The sequence below is a fragment of the Pyrgilauda ruficollis genome, unplaced genomic scaffold, assembly GCF_017590135.1.
Source record: "Pyrgilauda ruficollis isolate IOZ18807 unplaced genomic scaffold, ASM1759013v1 scaffold57, whole genome shotgun sequence".
NCBI lineage: Eukaryota > Metazoa > Chordata > Aves > Passeriformes > Passeridae > Pyrgilauda > Pyrgilauda ruficollis.
Window position 1 is genome coordinate 7,238,556 of NW_024527377.1, and position 19,720 is coordinate 7,258,275.

General features: G+C 45.9%; 1 protein-coding gene across 2 annotated transcripts; it reads right to left on the reverse strand.

Annotated features, from left to right (window-relative positions):
• Window positions 1–8,706: 8,706 nt before the first annotated feature.
• On the reverse strand, window positions 8,707–19,520 carry LOC121361359 (ovoinhibitor-like). Of its 2 annotated transcripts, XM_041481981.1 has the most exons (16): window positions 19,419–19,520; window positions 18,617–18,636; window positions 17,688–17,824; window positions 17,479–17,539; window positions 16,852–16,985; window positions 16,343–16,400; window positions 15,230–15,366; window positions 14,781–14,841; window positions 13,928–14,064; window positions 13,402–13,462; window positions 11,905–12,038; window positions 11,767–11,827; window positions 10,329–10,465; window positions 9,832–9,892; window positions 9,354–9,469; window positions 8,707–8,896 (listed from the first exon to the last, which is right to left on the reverse strand). In XM_041481981.1, the coding sequence occupies exons 1-16, from the start codon at window positions 19,471–19,473 to the stop codon at window positions 8,851–8,853; spliced, it is 1,416 nt and encodes a 471-aa protein (XP_041337915.1). In that variant the 5' UTR covers window positions 19,474–19,520; the 3' UTR covers window positions 8,707–8,850. The 2 variants fall into 2 exon arrangements, with proteins under 2 accessions (XP_041337915.1, XP_041337916.1); XM_041481982.1 differs by lacking the exons at window positions 10,329–10,465; window positions 11,767–11,827 and having other exon boundaries at window positions 19,419–19,510.
• Between the last annotated feature and the right edge of the window lie 200 nt (window positions 19,521–19,720).

Here is a 19,720-nt window from a genome sequence, read left to right on the forward strand (position 1 = left end):
AAACCAGCACTGCACAAATGGAAGCTCTGCCTCTCACCCAGTGCTTGGAGGCCTCATTTGAACTGAGCAATAAAGCAAACAAAGTCATTGATATGATTAAAAACATCTCGCTATCAAAACATATCCATGTGTTTATGAACTTATTAAATAGAACTTGATCCAGGTAATGCCAGTGGATGTTTTCCTGCACTAATAAGACCGTGAGCAGAACTTTGTACCCTGCAGGTGAAGGCTGACACGGTTTCACGTTACTTATGCAATGAACTGAATGAATTTGGCCCCACTACAAGGGCAGATGTTGACACATGGGAATGAGTCCAGCAGAGGCTGCCCAGGGACAGGGGCACAGGGCATTCCAGGAAAACTGAAGGAGCTGGGCTTATTAATCCTGGAGAATAGATGGCTACTGGGATCACATTGCTGTCTGCAACTCCCTGATGGGATTAGAGATAAGGCAGAGCCAGAGTCTTCTCTAAACTGTATGGCAAAGGGATTAGATTCTGAATGAATGTGAGGAATTATTCCTTGTCATGAGGATGATCAAGCACAGAAAGCAGAGAGGCCATGCCTGTCCTTCCTCAGCACTACTGAGAACCCAACTGAAAAAGAAAGGCCTGGGGCACCCTGACCTGCCTTTGACTTTGGCCTTGCTTTGATCAGGGTTTGAGCCAGAGACCTCTGGAGAGCTCTTACAACTTGAATTATTCTATTTATGTTGTACTTATATAATTCTCCTATAAATAGCTGTTATTAATAAAAAAAGGTAATATTTCTCCATGACCCAGGAGAGTCTTCTGAGAATTTTCCAGCAGCCTTTACTAAAGGGTCACAGGTAAGTTCTACAAAGAGCTCCCAGAATGTTTTTACAGGGGGTGACCACTAACATGTACTACAGAAAGAGTGGATTGAAATAATTGTTAAAATAAAGCCACACGCTAAGCCATCCAAATTTCAAGACATTATTAGCTCTCAGTGATTTCAAAGTCTCCTCACTTCTGCAGGAGCCCAGCACTTTACCACCACAACCTTTCTCCAGAAGAGCATCAACATTTGAATCTCAAGAAAAGTTATCTGCACCACAGAAAACCAGGTGCCAAAATATCATCCACCTCCCTGCTGAGCTGCAGCCTGGACCAGACGAGGGTCTCAGCAGCAGCTCTGGGGACACATCTCCATCCCTCACCTCCCCAGCTCATGCTGTGCTCCAGCTCTGAGAAGTTTCTGGATAACAGGGATGTCAGGTCAGGGCTCCATTGCAGAAGGCAGGAGTAACTCATGAGGAAGCAGGATAATGCTACAATGAACATCAGAAAAAGAAGGCAGCAACCTACACAATTTGGCTGGACACTGACCCAGGTTATTTCTCTTTGAAGTGAACGTACTGCAGGGAAGGTGGGCTGGAGCAAACACAGAGGTATTAACCTGCAGCTGATCAGAGGAACAGGAAATCATTGGTTTAATCAGTTTCCCTGACACTTCAGTGATCTCAGCTCCGCATCGCTGAGCACTCGTCTCATCTTTGCCACAGCCCAAGCAGGAACAATGAGGAGGTGGCTGCAGGGAAGTGGCAGCTGACCTGGGATTGACACCATTCATGGCTGCCTGGCAGGACAGAGTCAATCAGGCAACTTCACTGCTAGGGCTGGCAAAGTCTCCTTCAGAAGAAAATCTTCCCAAGGTAGAAAAACAAGTAATAAAATTCAATAGATTCTTATCTGCAATGAGATATTATTTATAGCTCAATGCACAGTTAAAATAGAACGAATAAGCATGTTCAGCTATGAAAGCAAATTGCTTTGAGGTTATATAAACCAGGGGAATAGTTGAACACATTTTCAAGCCACCAGTCATGTAGCAGCACTCACATCACCAGAATAGCACACAGCAGGGGGACTGTGGCTGTGTCCCTCGGATTTCAGGCAGCTCTGTGACCCACCAAGGAGTGTCACTGCCGAGAGAGGCTGAGAGGCAGAAGTAAGATATTTTACCTGACTGACAGGCAGGGCTGGGAGAAGTGATCCAGCGTGGTTGGAATGAGCACTTGCTGCACTTTGAGCAGCAAAGTGAAGGCCTCAAGGAAGGTGGTTTGATCCCTGGACAGCTGCATTGCAGAGTTTGTTTACAGAGGGATAACCATCCCGGATGTGACTGCAGCACAAAATCTGTGGCCAGGCTGGCTGGGGAGCCAGGTTATTGTCTCACTCGAAGCACAGGGATCATCTCTTCACAGTGAGCTGCCAAGTCTCATTAATTTATCATGGGGACATGCCTCCAGTGCTCACTCCCCTCAGTTCTGTTTTGTAAAATTGACAGATATGTCTATAGATCACAAAGTGTTCTTGACAAGAGGGTAATTAACCTTCAATGTTTACATCTCCTTCCTTTTTGTAAGTAACACACAATCTGGGGATGATTTGGGCAGGTCTGGCTGTAAATGAGTTACAGTTTCCTTTCATGCTCTTGACCAGAGCCCAGAAGGAGTGACTTTCCTAAGCTCTACATGGAGCAGTAGGTAACCAAGGGAGAATTTCCCTGGGTAAATGGCCAAAGCCTTTGATTCAGGGCTTTTGGACCAGCACCATGTCTGCAAACATCCATAAATCTGTAACTGAGCCCTTTGGATCCGGTTCTGGGATTTGCTTCATGCAAGCTCAGAACAAGGTGAGCTGAGGCTCTGCCCAGCTAGGGGGAACCAGGGGGGAAGAAGTTTATACACAGACAGTGACATGTGGCAGAGGAATTGCTCTAAAGAGAGGATTAAGTTAGATAAACATTTCAAGGGTATGTCCTCCTGCACAAATCCCATGTGGGAGGAAGCAATCAGGAGAACCTCTGTTACCTGCAGGCATCACTCTGCCCCAAGAAAAATCAGGGGATTACATCCCCATGTAAACCTTTTTTCCCATGTGAAACCACAGGATGGGGTGACGCAGAACAGAAGCAAGCAGAGCACCAAACAAAAACATGCCCCCAGGTCTCATCTCATCAGCCAACAAACCAGCAAAAATGCATATGAGGATCAATGTTTGGAAAAGACAAGTGAAGGTGCTTGCTTTCCTGTGTGGGAATAAAAGCAGGAACACCTGGGATATGGGATAAATGAGGGTTTGGTTTTTAAGAATGATTTTGTAAATAAAGCAGCAACAAGAGAGAGGTGCAATAGGCTAAGGATGAAAATTCACTGCTCTTCCTGGTGGGAACAGCAGGGAGGAGAGGGTGAGAGGCAGGATATATCATGGTGCTATAGCTTCAACACTTGGCTGGGAGAGGCTGAACTGGATGGAAAGAATTTCTATAGCTGAAGAACTATTAGCATCATAACCACTGAACACATCTTCATTATTAACATCAAAAGAAAAGGCAACAATCTCATGTATTCTGCAGAGCTGAGCTTTAATGAGACCACTGGCTGGTTCTTTGCATCTGGACATGGGTGAAACACAGTTGGTGCTGACAGAAAGGCACAGGATGCCAAATTACAGGATTTTACCATTTTACAGAAAAACTGATGTAGACAGCAGGAATTCTACCCTCTCTGAACTATTGCAGTAGCAAAGTAACCCAAAATAACCAGGTATTTACTTAGTAAGTTATATATGCATGACAACTGCTATATTATATGTGATCATAGGGCCCCTACATCCCCTGGTTTGGGCACTGCCCCATTTGCAATCTGACAAAACATTCTTATCTCAGGAGAACTGAATGCACTGATCCCTGCAAAGGCTTTGTGTGCCTCCTTTTCTGGTCTTGAAACCAGTGTTATTCTGCACTTTCCTGCTGCTGTCAGTGGAGGTTGTTTGTGAATGCTTCTATAGCAAAGAAATATTTCTCCTACTTGTCTCATATTTTGCATCATTTTGCACTCCTTCCCTTCCTACTTTGGAATGCAGCCTGTGGAGAACAGCAATATTAGAAAGCTCATGTTAAATCACTGCCAAATAAAATGTCAACAGAAGGTATCTGCATCGCTGACGTCCAATCCTGCGCTGCCTGCTCAGCACCCGGCTGACACCGCTTGGGATGCTGCCACCGAGAGCAATGGGAGCTCGGGCTGCTTCTTCCTTTGCCTTCCTTCTTAGTCACTGGGAGGACTGCTGCTCCCAAAGCTCTGAGTGTCCAGCGTTCTCTGAGGAAAGGAAATTCTGCCATTAGAGACTCAGTCTGACCGTTTTCCCAAAGGGACACGAGTGTGCTGGGAATGGACATAGAGCTCCCAAGTGATGCAAGTGATGGGGAGTTCATCTGAGTTAACCACCAACAATGAAGTGGTTTTACTGTCTCTGACTATTATAAACCTATCAGTCAACAAGCCTCAGCCATCTGAATGTGCTGCATCATTTGAATTTCCACCCCAGATACTTTCTTCAGCTATTTTTTTTTCCCCTCTGCTAAATCTTCGTGATTTACCCCCAAGCACAAACAGCAAGTGGAGATGGAGAAAAGGAGGATAAATTGGAAAAGCACAGGGAGAGGCCAGGGGCTAGGGAACTGTCACTCAGAAAGCATGTTCTTTCCATCGGAATGACACTTTATAGGCACAGATCCCACATTCACTGGTGTAAGTGGAACCATCTGTGCCACAGATCTGCTCCAGCACTTGGTCAGGGGGCCCTGACTGGCCATCCTCAGCAATGGCCCTGGGGCAGAGGCTGCAGCCCAGCTTTAAAGGCAATGCAAGAAAGAGCTCAAAGCAACACATCCAAACACTCCTCGTCCTTCAGGGGGCTTGAACAAAATTAATGTTTTACTTCCGCACATGAAAAATAGGCAAGAAGCAGCACACTGTATGAACACTCATTCTTTGCAGTTTCATGTTATGTTTAAAATCATGGGGCCTCACCTCAGCTGGTGAAAATCTGGAAACCCCTCCTGGGCTGTGTGGATGTCTGCCAGCTGGAGACAGGCTCCTTCCACTGCTGCTCTCTGCTTTTTGCCTCCCTACTCGCTGATCCATGGAGAGCACGCAACCAGAGCCCAGGACATGGCAAAGAATCAAATAAAACTGTATCAAACATTAAATTACAGCAAGAGAATGAACATGTCTGAGTGTGAACATATTGATGGATGAAATGGGTGCATGAGAGGGTTATATATTTCTTTAAACACAGAGGTCCAAGGAAATTTTTTAAGTTCCCAAACTATTTTCTTTGCCAACTGTCAGTTAAATAGGATGGTGCAATTGATACAATGAGTTTGAATAATTATTTCTGGGTTTCTTTTTTTTTTTTTCTTTTGAGGAACATATGGTTATAAAAATGCTTTAAAAATAATTTAAATATTCTTCTGAAATGAATATTTAAAAATCAGTGGGATGAGCCTTGTCACTCTCCAGCATCCCTCAAGAGAGTGACAGAGTGTCTAAGCCCATCCACATGCCTCACTAACAAATGCAGCACATGAAAAAATAGCTAAACCAAGGAAAATTATCAGCAGACATAATTTTGAAAGGCACAGATTTTTAGATAATGGGTTTGAAGGAAGTTTAGCTACAGCCACGCTCAAGGAAAAGTCATGGGGCTTTCTTTTCAAGTTGCAGATGTGTGAGTGCTGATAAAAGGTAAAAGAATTCCCAGCTAAATATGAAAGGACTAAGTATTGTTTTCTACATTCCACTTATCAATCAAAATTTAAATTATTCGCTTCATTCTTCCCCCTCTTTGTGTTGCAAGAAAAATGACTGTAGACTCAGAAAACATTGATAATGCTATAAAGATAAGTCAGACAAACACGGAAAGAGAGAGGACATTTATATTTTTAAAACACGGCCTCTGTGATACGTTCTGGTACATTTACAGGTCACAGATCCTGAGGCTGGATCGTCACCAGGGTGAAACACGTCAAAGTTGGTCCAGCCTTGGCAGCTCCATCCTCCTCCCCAGAGCCTGCGGCTGCCAGGCAGCGTCTGGAGTGGCACCAGCTGCATTTCAGCACTGCATTTCAGATGCCTCGTGCTGCAGCCCTAGCAGGCTCTGCAGAGTCATTTTTTTCCTTCACTTCACCCTTGATTGAGGATATAAGGCCGCTTCTGTTCATGGCAAGAGTGCAGAAATAAGAATCCACCAAAGCAGGACTAAGTCCGTGCTCGCCCCTGATCCTTTCAGTGCCTCTTTCCAGGTTAAAAACCAAGCTTTCCCAGCATGACTGTGGAACAGTTTTTGAGACAAACCTGACCATTTTGAAGCTGCTCAGGCAGCTCAAGGTGAGTAAGAAAGCCCCAGTGCTCTGCTGCATCCTGCACCTGAGCAGCACTAAAGCATCTGTCACCCACACAGCGGTGGCTGCTGTTTGCAGCTTGGCAAGCACTGAGCTCATAAGGGGATTGGGGACTTCTTGACAGGGGAGGATGGACCAGATGCCCTCCAGGGGTCCCTTCCAACATTAACTATTCTGTCATCTTTTTCTGTTTCCAACCACAGAAACATCCAGCCATTTCTCTGTCCACTGTGCCTTGACACCACCTTTCAAGCCTCTTAGTGGCACTTGAAACCTGGCATTGTTCTACCTCTCTCCTAAGCCACAAAAATTGAATGTTCTCTCTGAAATGTGCTTATCTTTGCCTCATCATAGAATTGTTTAGGTTGGAAAAGACCTTTAAGCTCATCAAGTCCAACCATTACCACTGCCAAGGCCACCACTAAACCATATCCTGAAGCACCACATCTATACATCTTTTAAATCTCTCTAGGGTAAGTGACTCAACCACTTCCCTGAGCAGCCTTTTCCAGGGCTTGACGACCCTTTCCATGAATAAATGTTTCCTAACATCTGATCTAAAGCTCCCCTGGTGCAACTTGAGGCCATTTCCAATACAAAGCAGAAAGAAATCATCTAAGTAACACACACTCAGTAAGTAACCGTGGAACAGCTGAAAAACAACTCCAAGGCACAAAAAACCACGCTGTCCCTGAAAAGGCTGCCCTATTTTTATAGTTATATTGCTTCATAAAACACCCCCTGAGCCTGGAGGATATTTAAACTCCAATGTCAGGCTTTTCCCATTTCCTGGCCCAGTTTTAGTGATTTATTCCATTATGTACTTCGACATGAAACCTACTGGTGAGTCCTGTGTGGAAACCTCTGTCCTCTAACCCCTTTGGCTGCTTCCTTGGATGGCTCTGACTTAATCTCAACTTCGTGCCTCCTTGAATTCTTGTTTGCCTTTGGTGTCACCAGACAATGAGCTCCACAGAGGAGGCTTTGGCTGTGCCAAGATAATGCCATTGGGTTGGCTCTTGACAGCTTTACTGCAAAGGCTTGCAAAAGCCAACGGTCAGAGCACAGTCCAAGTGAAAGGCTGCCAAAGTCCACAAGAAAAAAAAATAAATTATCCAGGTCTTATCCCTGAGGATAACCAAGTAACACTTAAACAAGAGTAAAACAGCATGTTCTGCAAAAACACCTGAGCAGAAAATGGCAAAAAGGTTATATAAACCAAAAGAACGTTTACTTTAGGACACAGACCCAAGAAAAGTACAATAGGCCATTGTTAGTTACAAATCATCCTGAAAATGGACACCAATGGCACAGAGGTACTGTGGCCTCATTCCCTGGTACAATACTCCCAATACCTCCAAATCAGGAACATTTGCCTTCAGCCTATTCTTCTAGCCTGACAATTCAAAGAGTGACTTTCCAAACTGATCCAAATAATTGTGTTATTCTCTGGTGAGCGACAATGGGACATTGAATCAGGGAGGCACTAACTGCAGTCCAGAAGAATCCCTGAAATATTAGACTTGCAATAGCTTTGGTGACCTCGTGTGGAGGCAGTGGCTCAGCCAACAGATGAAGGGCAGCCCCAAGGTCCCCCTGCCTCCCTGCCACCCATACAGACCACCAAAATGACAATAATTAGATCATCAGGTCCTGAGCAAATTGGCCTCAAAAAGTAGGCAAAATGACAATCAGGCAGAATTTTTTTCCCATGACTTGTTATACATTTGGTTAAAACTGGTCACAAGTGACCTCTGCATCTTTTTCCTTCCCAAATTACTTCAGAAAGCAGCTCAGCGATGCACCAGGGCTGTCCCCCACCTCAGGGGTGATCACTGCCCACCAGTCCTGCAGATACTCTGTTGCAGTAATAAATTAAGATATTTCATGAGTGGACACTTCTGCTGTGACCCTGAACGGAGCTCAAGATTCCCCTCCTGTAGATTACATCCTTAAACTGCACTTCACATTGTGGACAAATTCAGGGGAGGGAGGCTGGGATCCTCTTTCCTGGCAGCAGCTGCTGTCTCTGCCATGGGACAGGCTCCACAGGCAGTGGGAACAAGGACAGGGCACCTCTTGCCCAGGCAGCCAATTTCCCTTTTTAGCCCAAGCAAAAAGTGCTCTCCTCAAGAGCAAATCACCACCTACATCCTTGGCATTTCCCCGTGGAGGAGGTGGACCATGCTCCGGAGGTAAATGTGTCCTTGCACTGACTGTAGAGAGGGACTCTGTGGTCAGGTCACACAGAGATATCATGGTTTGAGAAGATAACACTGACAAGAAAACTCTGAGGAGTAAGAAAAGGACTCCCAAGGGGAACCCAGGCCCTCATCAGAGCAGGGCTGGCACTGAAACATGGCCAGGAAATTTTATCCACATTAGTTGGTAATGGAGAACATCAATAGAAAAATAGACATCCACCACTGGAAGAACCATGACAGGGAAGAGATGGGGCAGAAGGGAAGAGATGTGGCATTGAGACTGAGCAATGTTGCCAAGTCAGTTTATTGAACAAGTGTTTCAGGAGCTAAGGAAACAAGGCAGACTGAAGGGATGTTACTAGGGAAGGTCAGCCCATGGGAAGACACAAGGAAGGGAGTTTGTCTTCCTGGGCTGAAGTCCAGCACAGACTTAGCATTCAGCCAAGCTCATGATGTTGAGAGTTGTCCTGCTTTCCCTGGTGAGAAAAGGAGAGAGGAGAATTAGACATATTAGATGCCCCTTTCCTCATTTCACTGGCCCAAGCATTGGCTTAGGGTTGACTGGAGAAAAAGAACAGTCTTAAAACCCCAAATATCCCCTTTCATTATCCTCATTTAAGGAAAGATGAATGGTTTCATTCATTTGGTACAATCCAGTTGGTTCAGTGAAGTAATTTCCACACACCCTTGTGAGCTTGTGGAACAGATTGAGGGCTGCTGAAAATCAATAAGATACTTTTAAAGCTAACAATCAGGAGGCCAGGTACAGATCACAGAAATGGGCCCTTCTCATTTTCCCTCACAATGCAAAAAACCCTTAAATGTCCAGTATACGCCCCAAGCAGTTAGACAAAAGGCATGATGAGACAGCCCTGCATTCACAGCAGGGGCAGGAATTGACCATGAAAGGAAAGGTTTCACTCCTATACGTACAGGTAGGCATTGCAGAAAGCACATCTGTTGCTGTAGGTTTTGCCATCAGAGCCACAGTGGGGCATGTATTCCATGGTGCAGATAGGAGAGAGTTCTTTGAAGTCCTTGCAAAGGGCCTGCACACAGAAGGTAGGTATTGAGTTCCCCTGCCTGAGAGCAAACTGTGACCCCCCAAGCACAAGGAATGACACCCTACTGAGAAATGAAACTGGCTGTAACGTCATCATAACCAGCTCCAAGTGTCCTCCTGATGGCAGATGTGATCTTGTTTTTTCTGCTCACTGCCACATCTCTTCCTGCTTATTACAGAGCAGTGGGATGGATGTCGTTTGTTTTATGAGCAGTGTGAAATTCCCAAGGGATCTCCTCAGGTATGCACAGCACCACCTCCTGATTTGTAGCCCAGAGCAGAAGACAGTCTCCCAGGCGTGCAACTGACACTGAATTTCACCCTTCATTCCCATCCCTTCCCACTCACCCTTGTAATATCCTCTTCACAGGGTCCGTTCTTTCTCTTGCCGTGGTTGGTCCGATGCTCCCTGGAGGAAGGAGAGATTGTTATTAACCACGACCTTCCCTGTTACAGCCAGAGAGCAAGAACAAGCCCCACTCCCACGGAGCCAGAGACATTTCCAGATCACCCAGCTCAGCACCACCTGCCCAGCACTAACAAAAACCTGCAAACCTGCCCTCACAGAGCACTGTCCCCAGCTGGGGCACCCCCTCTGTGGGGCTGAGCACCCACATCAAACCCTGAGCAAGGCAAGCAGGAAACCGGGGGCAGACAGACACAATCCCTTCAGTTTTCAGAGAGAGCCCTTGCAGATTACCCAGCTCCCAGAGAGCCTCCTGTGACTCCCCCAGGACAGACAGACACAATCCCTTCAGCACAAGGTTTCAGAGAGAGCCCTTGCAGATTACCCAGCTCCCAGAGAGCCTCCTGTGGCTCCCCCAGGGAGGAAGAGGAGCACTCACATGTTGTGGGCACACAGGACGCACTCGCTGGCGTAGGTGACGCCGTCGGTGCCGCAGATGGGGTCGTAGATCATGGTGCAGGCCATCAGCTCCCTGCCATCCTTCAGCGTGGTCCTGCGGAACTGGCTGCAGTTCAGCTGGGGAAAACAAGGACAGCAAAGGCTCTGCCACGGCTCTGCTCTGTGCAAGGGAGCCCCACCACATCCCCCCTGCCTGCGCCTCTGCCAGACCCTAAAAGGACCTGCCAGATGACAAATTGTGGTTATATATTAACTCGTTCTTCATGGAAAACTAGCAATTTCCTTTCACAGCCTTCCCTGGAGAAGACTGAATCAAGGCTGGAAGGTAGACATTACTCATGGAGCTCTGCATTTATCACGAGGCCCCTATACCTTACTGAACCCACCAGGATATTACAAAAGGCAGCCCAGAAATAATCTGTAAATCAAAATGGCACAATTTATGCACTTCTTGCAAGGGGGCTGACTGTGACCAAGGTGTTTTTCAAGGCCCACAAGAATGGAGGGGAGATGTGCTGACAGGTCTTTTGTTGCAATGGGACGGTTCCGAGCGTTGAGAGCTGCCAGCAGGACTGACAGCAGTGGAAGCTGATTTACGTCAGCTGAGGAGCTGGCCTTGTGTTTTAGCACTCCCAGTTTCTCCAGTGTGAACTCCTCATTCCTGATTTATGTATCTCAACCGGCCTGAGCACAGAGCGTACTCAGGAAACAAAGGAATGACATTTCATAGTTTGTTTGTATAGAAATGAAATATCTGACTCGGGATGTTGACTCTTTCAAACACATGCTAATGAGGTGGCTTTGTTCTTCTATTCCCCAGTGAGAGCAAATGGTTTAGAACTGGCCAAATATAGTTAATCTGGTATTTTTACATTATTCATGTTGGTATATATTAGATCACATTGCATTTACCAAAAAAAACCAAATCAACCTACACCAAACCAAAAACCAGAGGGGGGTTTGAATCCCCTGATACCTTAGGTATCAGCATTGAAAACACAAGCAATTTTCTAATCTTTGCAAAACATCCTTTTGTAAAACACAAGCATTGAGAGAGCACCAGGTTCCCTGGGCCCTCTGCATCCCCTGCCCATATTGCCAAAACATTCTGCTAAGATCCTGCAGCAGCTATGACTGAGTGCTGTGGGAAAAAGATTCTCTGTGTAAAGCCTTTAATCATTTATCATCTACCTGTCTCATAACTCAGTCCTCACCTGTCCTCTCCTCTTTCTTTCCCTGACTGTGTGCAGGAAGTGCACAATGTTCCTGCTGATGGGAGGGTGATATTCACCCACAGAAGGAAGGGCAGCACAAGTGTGGCCCCCGTGGAGGCTACACCACCCAAACCACCCAGCACTAGCTCAGGCTGTGCAGTTGGCACCTGCTCAAACTCTTCCTGTCCTTCAGGTGTCACTTACCTGGGGAGCTTCTTCTATGCACCTTCCGTCGTGCTTCTTGGCAACCTGGGTTCCATATTCCCTGGAAGAGAAAGCAGAGTTAAAAACGCCCAGCAAACAGCCCCGTGGGGCTCTCGGGGGGCAGCCTGCAGGGCTCACATGTTGTGGGCACACAGGGCGCAGTCGTTGCTGTAGGTGACACCGTCGGTGCCGCAGATCTCGCGCAGGATGAAGGGACAGGCTCCGATGGCCTCTCCGGATTTGGTCCCGCTCAGGTACGTGCTGCAGTCAACCTGGGCAGACAAAACAGCAGTGCTGGCTCACTGTCCCCTCTGCAGCCTGCCCACTCTGATCCTCTTGATTTTAGAGGTCTTTGTCAGGGGAAAATCAGAGGGTTTTTAAAGTTTAGACTTGCGTTGGAAATTATGTAATTGTAGTTCGGTGTTTTCTGCTAGCAGAGGGAACAGCTGGTAAAGGAGATTATTCTGCTAGAGCAGAACAGACACAAGCTTTAAATCCAGCATTCATAAAACCATAAAGATTGGAAAAGACCTCTAAAATCATGGAGCCCAACCATTAACCCAGAACCCCCAAGTTCACCACCAAAGCATATCCCCAAGTGCCACATCCATGTGCCCTTTGATCAGCTCCAAGGAATAGCCATTCCACCAATTCTCTGGTCAGCCTGTTCCAATTACTGACAAGACTTTCAGTGATGATTTTTTTTTTTTTTTTTTTGCTAATTTCTAAACTAAACATCCCCTAACTCAGCCTGAGGGATCTGATTTCAAGTGTGTGACATTGAGTGCAGCTTGACACAATTTACTATATCCAAGGTTTTGTTTCAGCATTTCCAAGAGCAGCAAGAACTGTTTCACCAGCTTCTGTTGCAAAAATATTTATAATATACAGGATCTAATGGTTAAATATTTGAGGATCGATAGACAAACACCTATTGGAAATCACTCTACATTAGCTAAGCATCACTGACACTTCACTGTCATTTTGCACAGTCTCCCCAGTGCACTGTCTCTTATTATCCATATTTCCCATGTGGTCCAAGAACAAATTAAAGCAAAGACCACATTTTAACGTGCCTTTTCTACAGAAAATATATTGCAGTCCCTCAGGATGCATGAAATTATTTTTGGTGCTTCAGAGCTGCTCTGCATAAGCAGAATAAATGTGTTGAGATATTATCAGCACATATTGTTACTGTGCAGGATAATAAAGCTATTTCTGTACACATACCTGAGAGCAGATTTGTCCTGGCTGACCAGAGTACAAGGATTTTTTTAACCTGCCTGTCTAGTGCAATGGAAATCCTAGCACTGAATAAATACACAGACATCTAGCACAGCTTTCTTTCTCCTCTCCTACTGTGCTAAAATGGGCTGCATGGTTCTTGGGCTGCCTCTGATGATTTCTGTTCAGAGATTGGCAGTACTGGGACATTTTGTTTCTGAAGTCCTGGCCTGTCCCCATCCTCTCTTTCCCTCCTGCACAGCACACTGGCAGCTGTGAGCAGCTGAGGAAAGCACAGCATCAGCACGAGCCCTGTGCACCATCCCTGGGTGCACTGAGCCCAGCCAGGGTCTTCCTGGAGACCGCAGAGAGAGTAGATGGTTCTTATTTAACAGCTAAAAGAACACTTACAGGAGTGCTTTCCTCCTTGCACCTTCCATCGTGGCTTTTCTTAACATCAGTCCCGTGTTGTCTGAAAGGGAGAGGTTGGGGTCAGCACGCTCACCAAGGGACACCCAGGTGCCACAGAAGGCAAACCAAACCCATAACCAATATATATGATAAAGGAGGCACCTGATTCCTGATGAACCAGCTTCTCCCTGTCATTAGAAAGTGTAATTCTAAGTGGTAACAGACCAGTCAGGTCTCCTCACTGCATGCTCTATAACAGCTCCACTCACTCTTTCTTCTGCCCAAATACCTCAGTCCCATCCACTCTTTCTCCTGCCTAAATATCCCACCCCTCACAGAGTGCTCAGGCTGAGAGCTGGCTCTCCCACACTCCCCCAGGAAGCAAAAAGAGTATCAGGGAACAAAATCCAGGTGACAAGGGCTTCAGAGGAGCACAGATATGTTAGTACAAAAAAAAAAAAAAAAGCCATTTGGAGCACTAACCCTGGCTTGCCACTCCAGAAGAGAGCCCTGTGTACATACTTACACGTTGTGGGCACAGATGCTGCAGTCGTTGTCGTAAGTGAACCCATCTGTGCCACACACGGGGCGCAGGATCCTGGGGCACCGCACCAGGTCTCTGCCACCCTTCACCTTTCTGGCTGGGAATTTACTGCAGTCAAGCTACAAAAAAAGCAGCAGCATCAAACCTGAGGAAGACCTTGTAACCCAATTTAAAAAAAAAATCCATCATAACCTCCTGCTGTGTCTCCAACAACACCAGTGCTACAACTCAGTTCTTACTAAACCAGGCTGAGTGAGCTCTGCCTGAACCCTCTCACACAGGGGAACTGCACAGCACTCTGGAAAGTGCCAAATCCCAGCCTTAAGCACCCTGGTCAGTCCCAACTACAAGATATGTCAGAAAAAAAAAATTTTAACCTGGCCCATTTTTAATTGTGCAGTGAAAGAACTCGGACTTTGCATTTGAAGGGGATTATCAAAGAAAGATCAAAGCCCAAACTGAACTTCCACATTTGTGTGTTAGCATGTCCTACACAGCAGCTGATACATTCCAATCAAACCTTCAGGTGTGCTCCACATTTCAGAACATGTCCCCACCCCAAAAGCTGCTGTAGATGTGAATTCATCATGAGGACTCTGTGCATAGCTCTCATCCAGCCCATCTGCCAGAGCTGCTGGGCAAGGAGAACCCAGAGGACTCCTGCCTCAGGACAGGTGGGGTTTGTCAGCATCCTCAACACAAGGAGCTGACAAGACTTAACAGACAGGTGGAGAAAGGCAAACCTCAGGCCAGCTCACTTTCAGAGTAGATGTCACCTCAGGGAACCCTTCAGTTGATGCAGCTAAGAGGAGTAAACCTTATCTTGAACACTTACCTCAGAAGTCTTCTCTCTGCATTGTCCACTGTGCCTTTTGCCAACATGGGTCCTTTTCTCCCTGGAAGAGGAAAACAAAATAGATGCTTAACCTCTTGGTCAAAGTCACATGCAAAATGAAGCAAACCGTGGCTTCAGACTCTTAAAAAATGTTCAGAATTGCTACTTCACTCATTACCAAGCCCATCCCATCTTCTCATAATATGCAATTTAAAGCAATATTCTGAGTTGTTCCTTCCTCTGCCCAGCCCACAGACTCATCCAAGGAGATGCCTTAAGACTCTTCATGAGCACACAGAAGGCACCACAAAAACTCAAGGCAAATCCAAAACCATCCCATTTCTGAGAGACTTGCAGAGACAGGCAGGAGCAGAAATGCAGCAGGACAGTTCTCAAGAAGCCCAGCAGTGCTGGGCACTCAGGAGGAGCACTCAGGGCACGGCACTCACACGTTGAGGGCGCAGATCGCGCACTCGTTGTCGTAGGTGGTGCCATCTGTGCCACAAACTGGGTTCAGGTCCCTCGGACAGAACACCAAGGTTTTTCCGTCTTTGGTGGTTTGTGTTCGGTACCTGGTGCAGTCAACCTGGCAAAATAAGGACAAATCACTCTAGTGGAGCCTTTGCTATGCAAGGAAAGTTGATTCAAAGCCTTTTTGTTCTGCACCTCAGCCTCAACTGCTTCTCTAACAGGACAAAGCCATGTTACGCTGAAGCTAAATTTCCAGTCAGAAATTATACTTCTGAATATTATCCTAGTTCTCCGGGAGTCAAGAATAAGGACTATCTTGGAAAAGAGATCCTTCAGGCACAAAAACACGTACTAAATTTTCATCTCATTAAAAAAAATAAATCTTGTATTTAGTAAGAAACATTTTTCAACAGCTGTAAATCTGAATAATACTGTTTCAGTTTGTTTTGGTTGTGGTCCACAATTTTCCAATTCTGTGATTACTTCTCACATCAGATTCCCTGTAGTTCAGTACAGGATTTGAAAGGATAGGAAAGAATGGTTATCTGTCTGTTGGAGAATGGACTTCCTACATCCCAGAATTTTAGTGCCGAAATACAGAAGCTTCTCCTTCTGAGACAGACTGTTGGCCTCAGACAGAGATACAATAATCTATGCTCTATAAATATTTATGGTTAGGGCTCTTATGAGTCTCACTACATCTGTGAATACAACCAGCATGGGAGTTTTGAATCCCTGCTGCTGAGGGTGGAAACACTTGTGGTCTCCAGAGAGAAAACTGCCAACCTGCACAGCGTGATGGCATGAGAAACCTTCTGTCCCTCCACCTCCTCCTGGGGACACAAGGCAGCTCCTCATCTCATATCCATCTCCTTCCTCTTTCCTCAGTTTGGTGGGGTAGGCATGGGGTGACCTCTCTGGAGCAGAGAGGATGCCAAATCCACCCCACCATGCAGTAACGCAAATAATGGACTGGGACCCTTGTACACCTTGTTCTATGGCCTCTTGTAGCTTTCTAGCAAAATCTGTGAGGTCCTCAGGATTTTATTAGCAGCCCTAAGAGATGGATTTTTGACTTCTATTGAACTTACAGCAACAGATTCCTTGCAGGGCCCTTCATGTATTTTGGTAACGTTGGTGTCATGTTCTCTGAAAGGAAGAAAAGCTTTGGTCAGGGAGCACTGAGAATAATTTTCCCCATGACACTGAAGGCACTGGGACAGCAAAGCAGGGTCCCACCCTCCCTGTGGGACATTACAACTGCGTGAATCCTCTGAATGTGCCCTGCAGATGGCAGCTGCTAACAGTACAGATATTCCCATCCCCCATGGGAATTAAGTGTTAGGAGTAATTAGATGTTACAAGCAACACTTTGATCTGCTCATGTCTCTGCTCTGGTTCTTTTTGTGATTCCCTTCATGAGCATAGACAAAAAAAAATGGGGAAGAAAACTCAAGCTGGTTGAAGAATCATGAGAAGCCAGAAGCAAGGAGACCTACAGAGACACCTGCCTTGAAACTGGTATTTTACAGAGAGTCTCAACTTCTGAGAGCCTCAACTTGCTGATTATCCAGAAGGACATTCCATGCACACAACTTACGCATTGTAGGCACAGATCCCACAGTCATTGTCATAAGTGAAGCTGTCTGAGCCACAGACTGGTTTCATTATCCTTGGGCACGCTACCATGACGTGATCATCTACTACAGCTCTACGGTAATTATTGCAATCAACCTGTAAAAATAACAGGAATAGAAAGGGAAAAAAAACAAAAAACACTTTTTTGATATAAAGATATAACACTCTTATGTAGTCTTTTCACTCTCCCTCAGCCTTTGGGGACAAATCCAGCATCAAACCAATTTCAGTATCAAAAGTAGAAACCAGAAATTCTGTGGGAATTCTCTCCCAGTGGAAAAAAAAAAAACAAATGGGATATTAAGAAGGACTGTGATTTGGTTTTGTGAGGTCCTTCATAGGATCCTGCTGGAGGTATCCTGATGGTGAGATCCAACCTTCAGCCAATGTATTATTTTTATTTTTTCCTAATTAGACAGGTTTGAAGTCTGAAGTAGAAAATAACAGAGATGGTATCAGATAACCTATGAAAACCCTCTCAGCTTTGGTTATCACCAGATTTTATTTTGGGCTGTGCAGACCAGCTGTGCACATCCTGTCCCACTTCTGCATGTTGTTTGAGTTGTCCCCATTACAGACTTTTTCTTACCACGACAGGCTTTGGGTCGCATTCTCCATCGTGCTCCTTCTCCACGCTGGCGCCGTGCTCCCTGTAAGAAAGCAGACCTGTGTCAGGGATCAAGGAACAGCATCACCTCAGGGCTGGTGGTGTTGTCACCAGGTGCAAAGGCACATGATCCTCATCCCTGGGGTACAAAGCTGCCACCCCTGCCTGGGGTGGTTCCCAGCCAGACTCACGCGTTGTAGAGGCAGATCCCACAGTCGTTGCTGTACGTGTTGCCATCGGTGCCACACACTGGTTTCAAGTCCCTTGGGCAAGCCACCCAGGACCTGCCATCCTTGGCAATGCCACCGGAGTACTGGCTGCAGTCAAGCTGTGGGAGCAGCCCAGAATCAGCCCCGATTTTGGAATTAAACCCCCCAGCATCCTCCCACCACCACCACGCCCGCAGCTGCTGCTGGGAGGCAAATTAGAGCCATTACTGGGAAACTGCTCAGGCAATCAGGAGGAGGGAATCTTCCCTACAGAAGTTTCTGATTATGCACTTCTGCCGGGGTCCAGGGAGGCAGGATGGCTGTGGGTGAGACAGTGCCTAATGAAGGCAGTGGTAATTGGGAGCCCCTCGGCTCTGCAGCAGATCCTTCCAGATCGTGCTGCACTCCAGAGAGTTCTGGGAGGCTCGCAGCTGCGTGGGAGGAACCTGCAGACAAATCCACAGCTCAGGCCCTGCTGGTTTTCTCTCTGTGACAGAGGTACAGACATTTATGCAAGGAATTCTTTGCGCCTTGCTGTATGGAAGCAATTATCAGAGTCACAGTGTTTGATGTTTTCGAGCGTGTCATCCTAAGACAGTTTTCCTCACAAGGAGGCAAGCTACTGCCTTTGGCTGGGAGTAACTAAATTATGCCTAAGAGTTAATATAATAAGAGTGTACAATTACTTCTTGTTTTTTTCATTTTATTTAATGAACCGGAAATATTGCAAAAAATGGGGATCTTTTACTTTCTCGTGAAATTGGAAATGTTGTTCAACCATGCACTGGGAAATATTATTTTAACAGCAAAGATTTCATTAGATTTAACCCATGCGCTCACTGGGTAGCTACATACTGCCTCTACTTTACCAGAAGCCTGAACAGAACAGAATAAATAGCTCTGTAGCTCACCTGACCTCCAAAGGCAGTACCTGAAAGAAAACAATGGAGACAGAAAGAAAAAAAAACCCAAATTATTAATATGCAGAGAACACATACGTAAATATTTTCATGAAACTAGTTAATTTGGTGATTAGTCAGCACTCACTTATTTTGTTTAGGAAAATGTGGACTTTTACATTATTCCAGTAAATGGCCATAGGATGTATTAAAAGTTACTAAATACAGTTTTGTTGTATTTCTGAGGGGAGGTAAGAGCACATATATTTATCCACCCCTAAAACATTACAGGTAAGAGATACAGTCTATACTCTTGGATTTTAGTCTCTCCTAAGAGACTTTTACGTTTGACTTTCTAAAGTTTGGACATGCATGTTTAAGATAATTATCGCCACCAGCACTGTCCATCTCCAAACACGTCATTCTCAGTTACCAGGAGTAGCACAGTAAACTCCCAGTGCAGTGGGAGTTTATTCTTTAACCTAGAGGTTAAAGTTTGCATTTATATTGCTCACATGAGTAATAATGACGTTTTTTACAGTTTTATTTTGCCTTTGTACACAGGACTGCCATGTGCAAGCCCCTACCCTAGCACTAGAACTGCTCCTACTAACCAAGAAGATAATAGCTGTATGATGTTTGCTGAAACCTCAATCTTGAAACCTAATTTCCTTGCTCTGCTCTCTCAGGAAGGTTATTTCTTCATGGAACAAGGCTCTCCTCCATGTTGCAAGACTCAAAGGCTTTTACTGAAATGAAAACTCAACTCTGACTCAGCCAGATCAATCTTTGCAGTACCCCAGCGAATACTCACCCAAGCAGCAGCAAAGGGCAAGAGCTGCCCTCACCAGAAGTCCTGTCACCTTCATGGCAGCCAGGGACACCCCTCCAGTGCAGCCTGCCTGCTCTCTGTGCGGGAGAGGAAGATTGCAGGGAGGAGCAGGAATATATAGCACACCACGCTATCAAGTGGTCCCACCTCATTAGGTAATGCTCCCAGCCTGTCATCACTACTCAAAGCCAAAAACGTGTTTACCCAGCTCTGGATGTCTGGCTAATGATTGATACAAGCCTGTGTGCCAGGAAGGGGATTTGGTGTGCCTCGAGGGGAGTGGG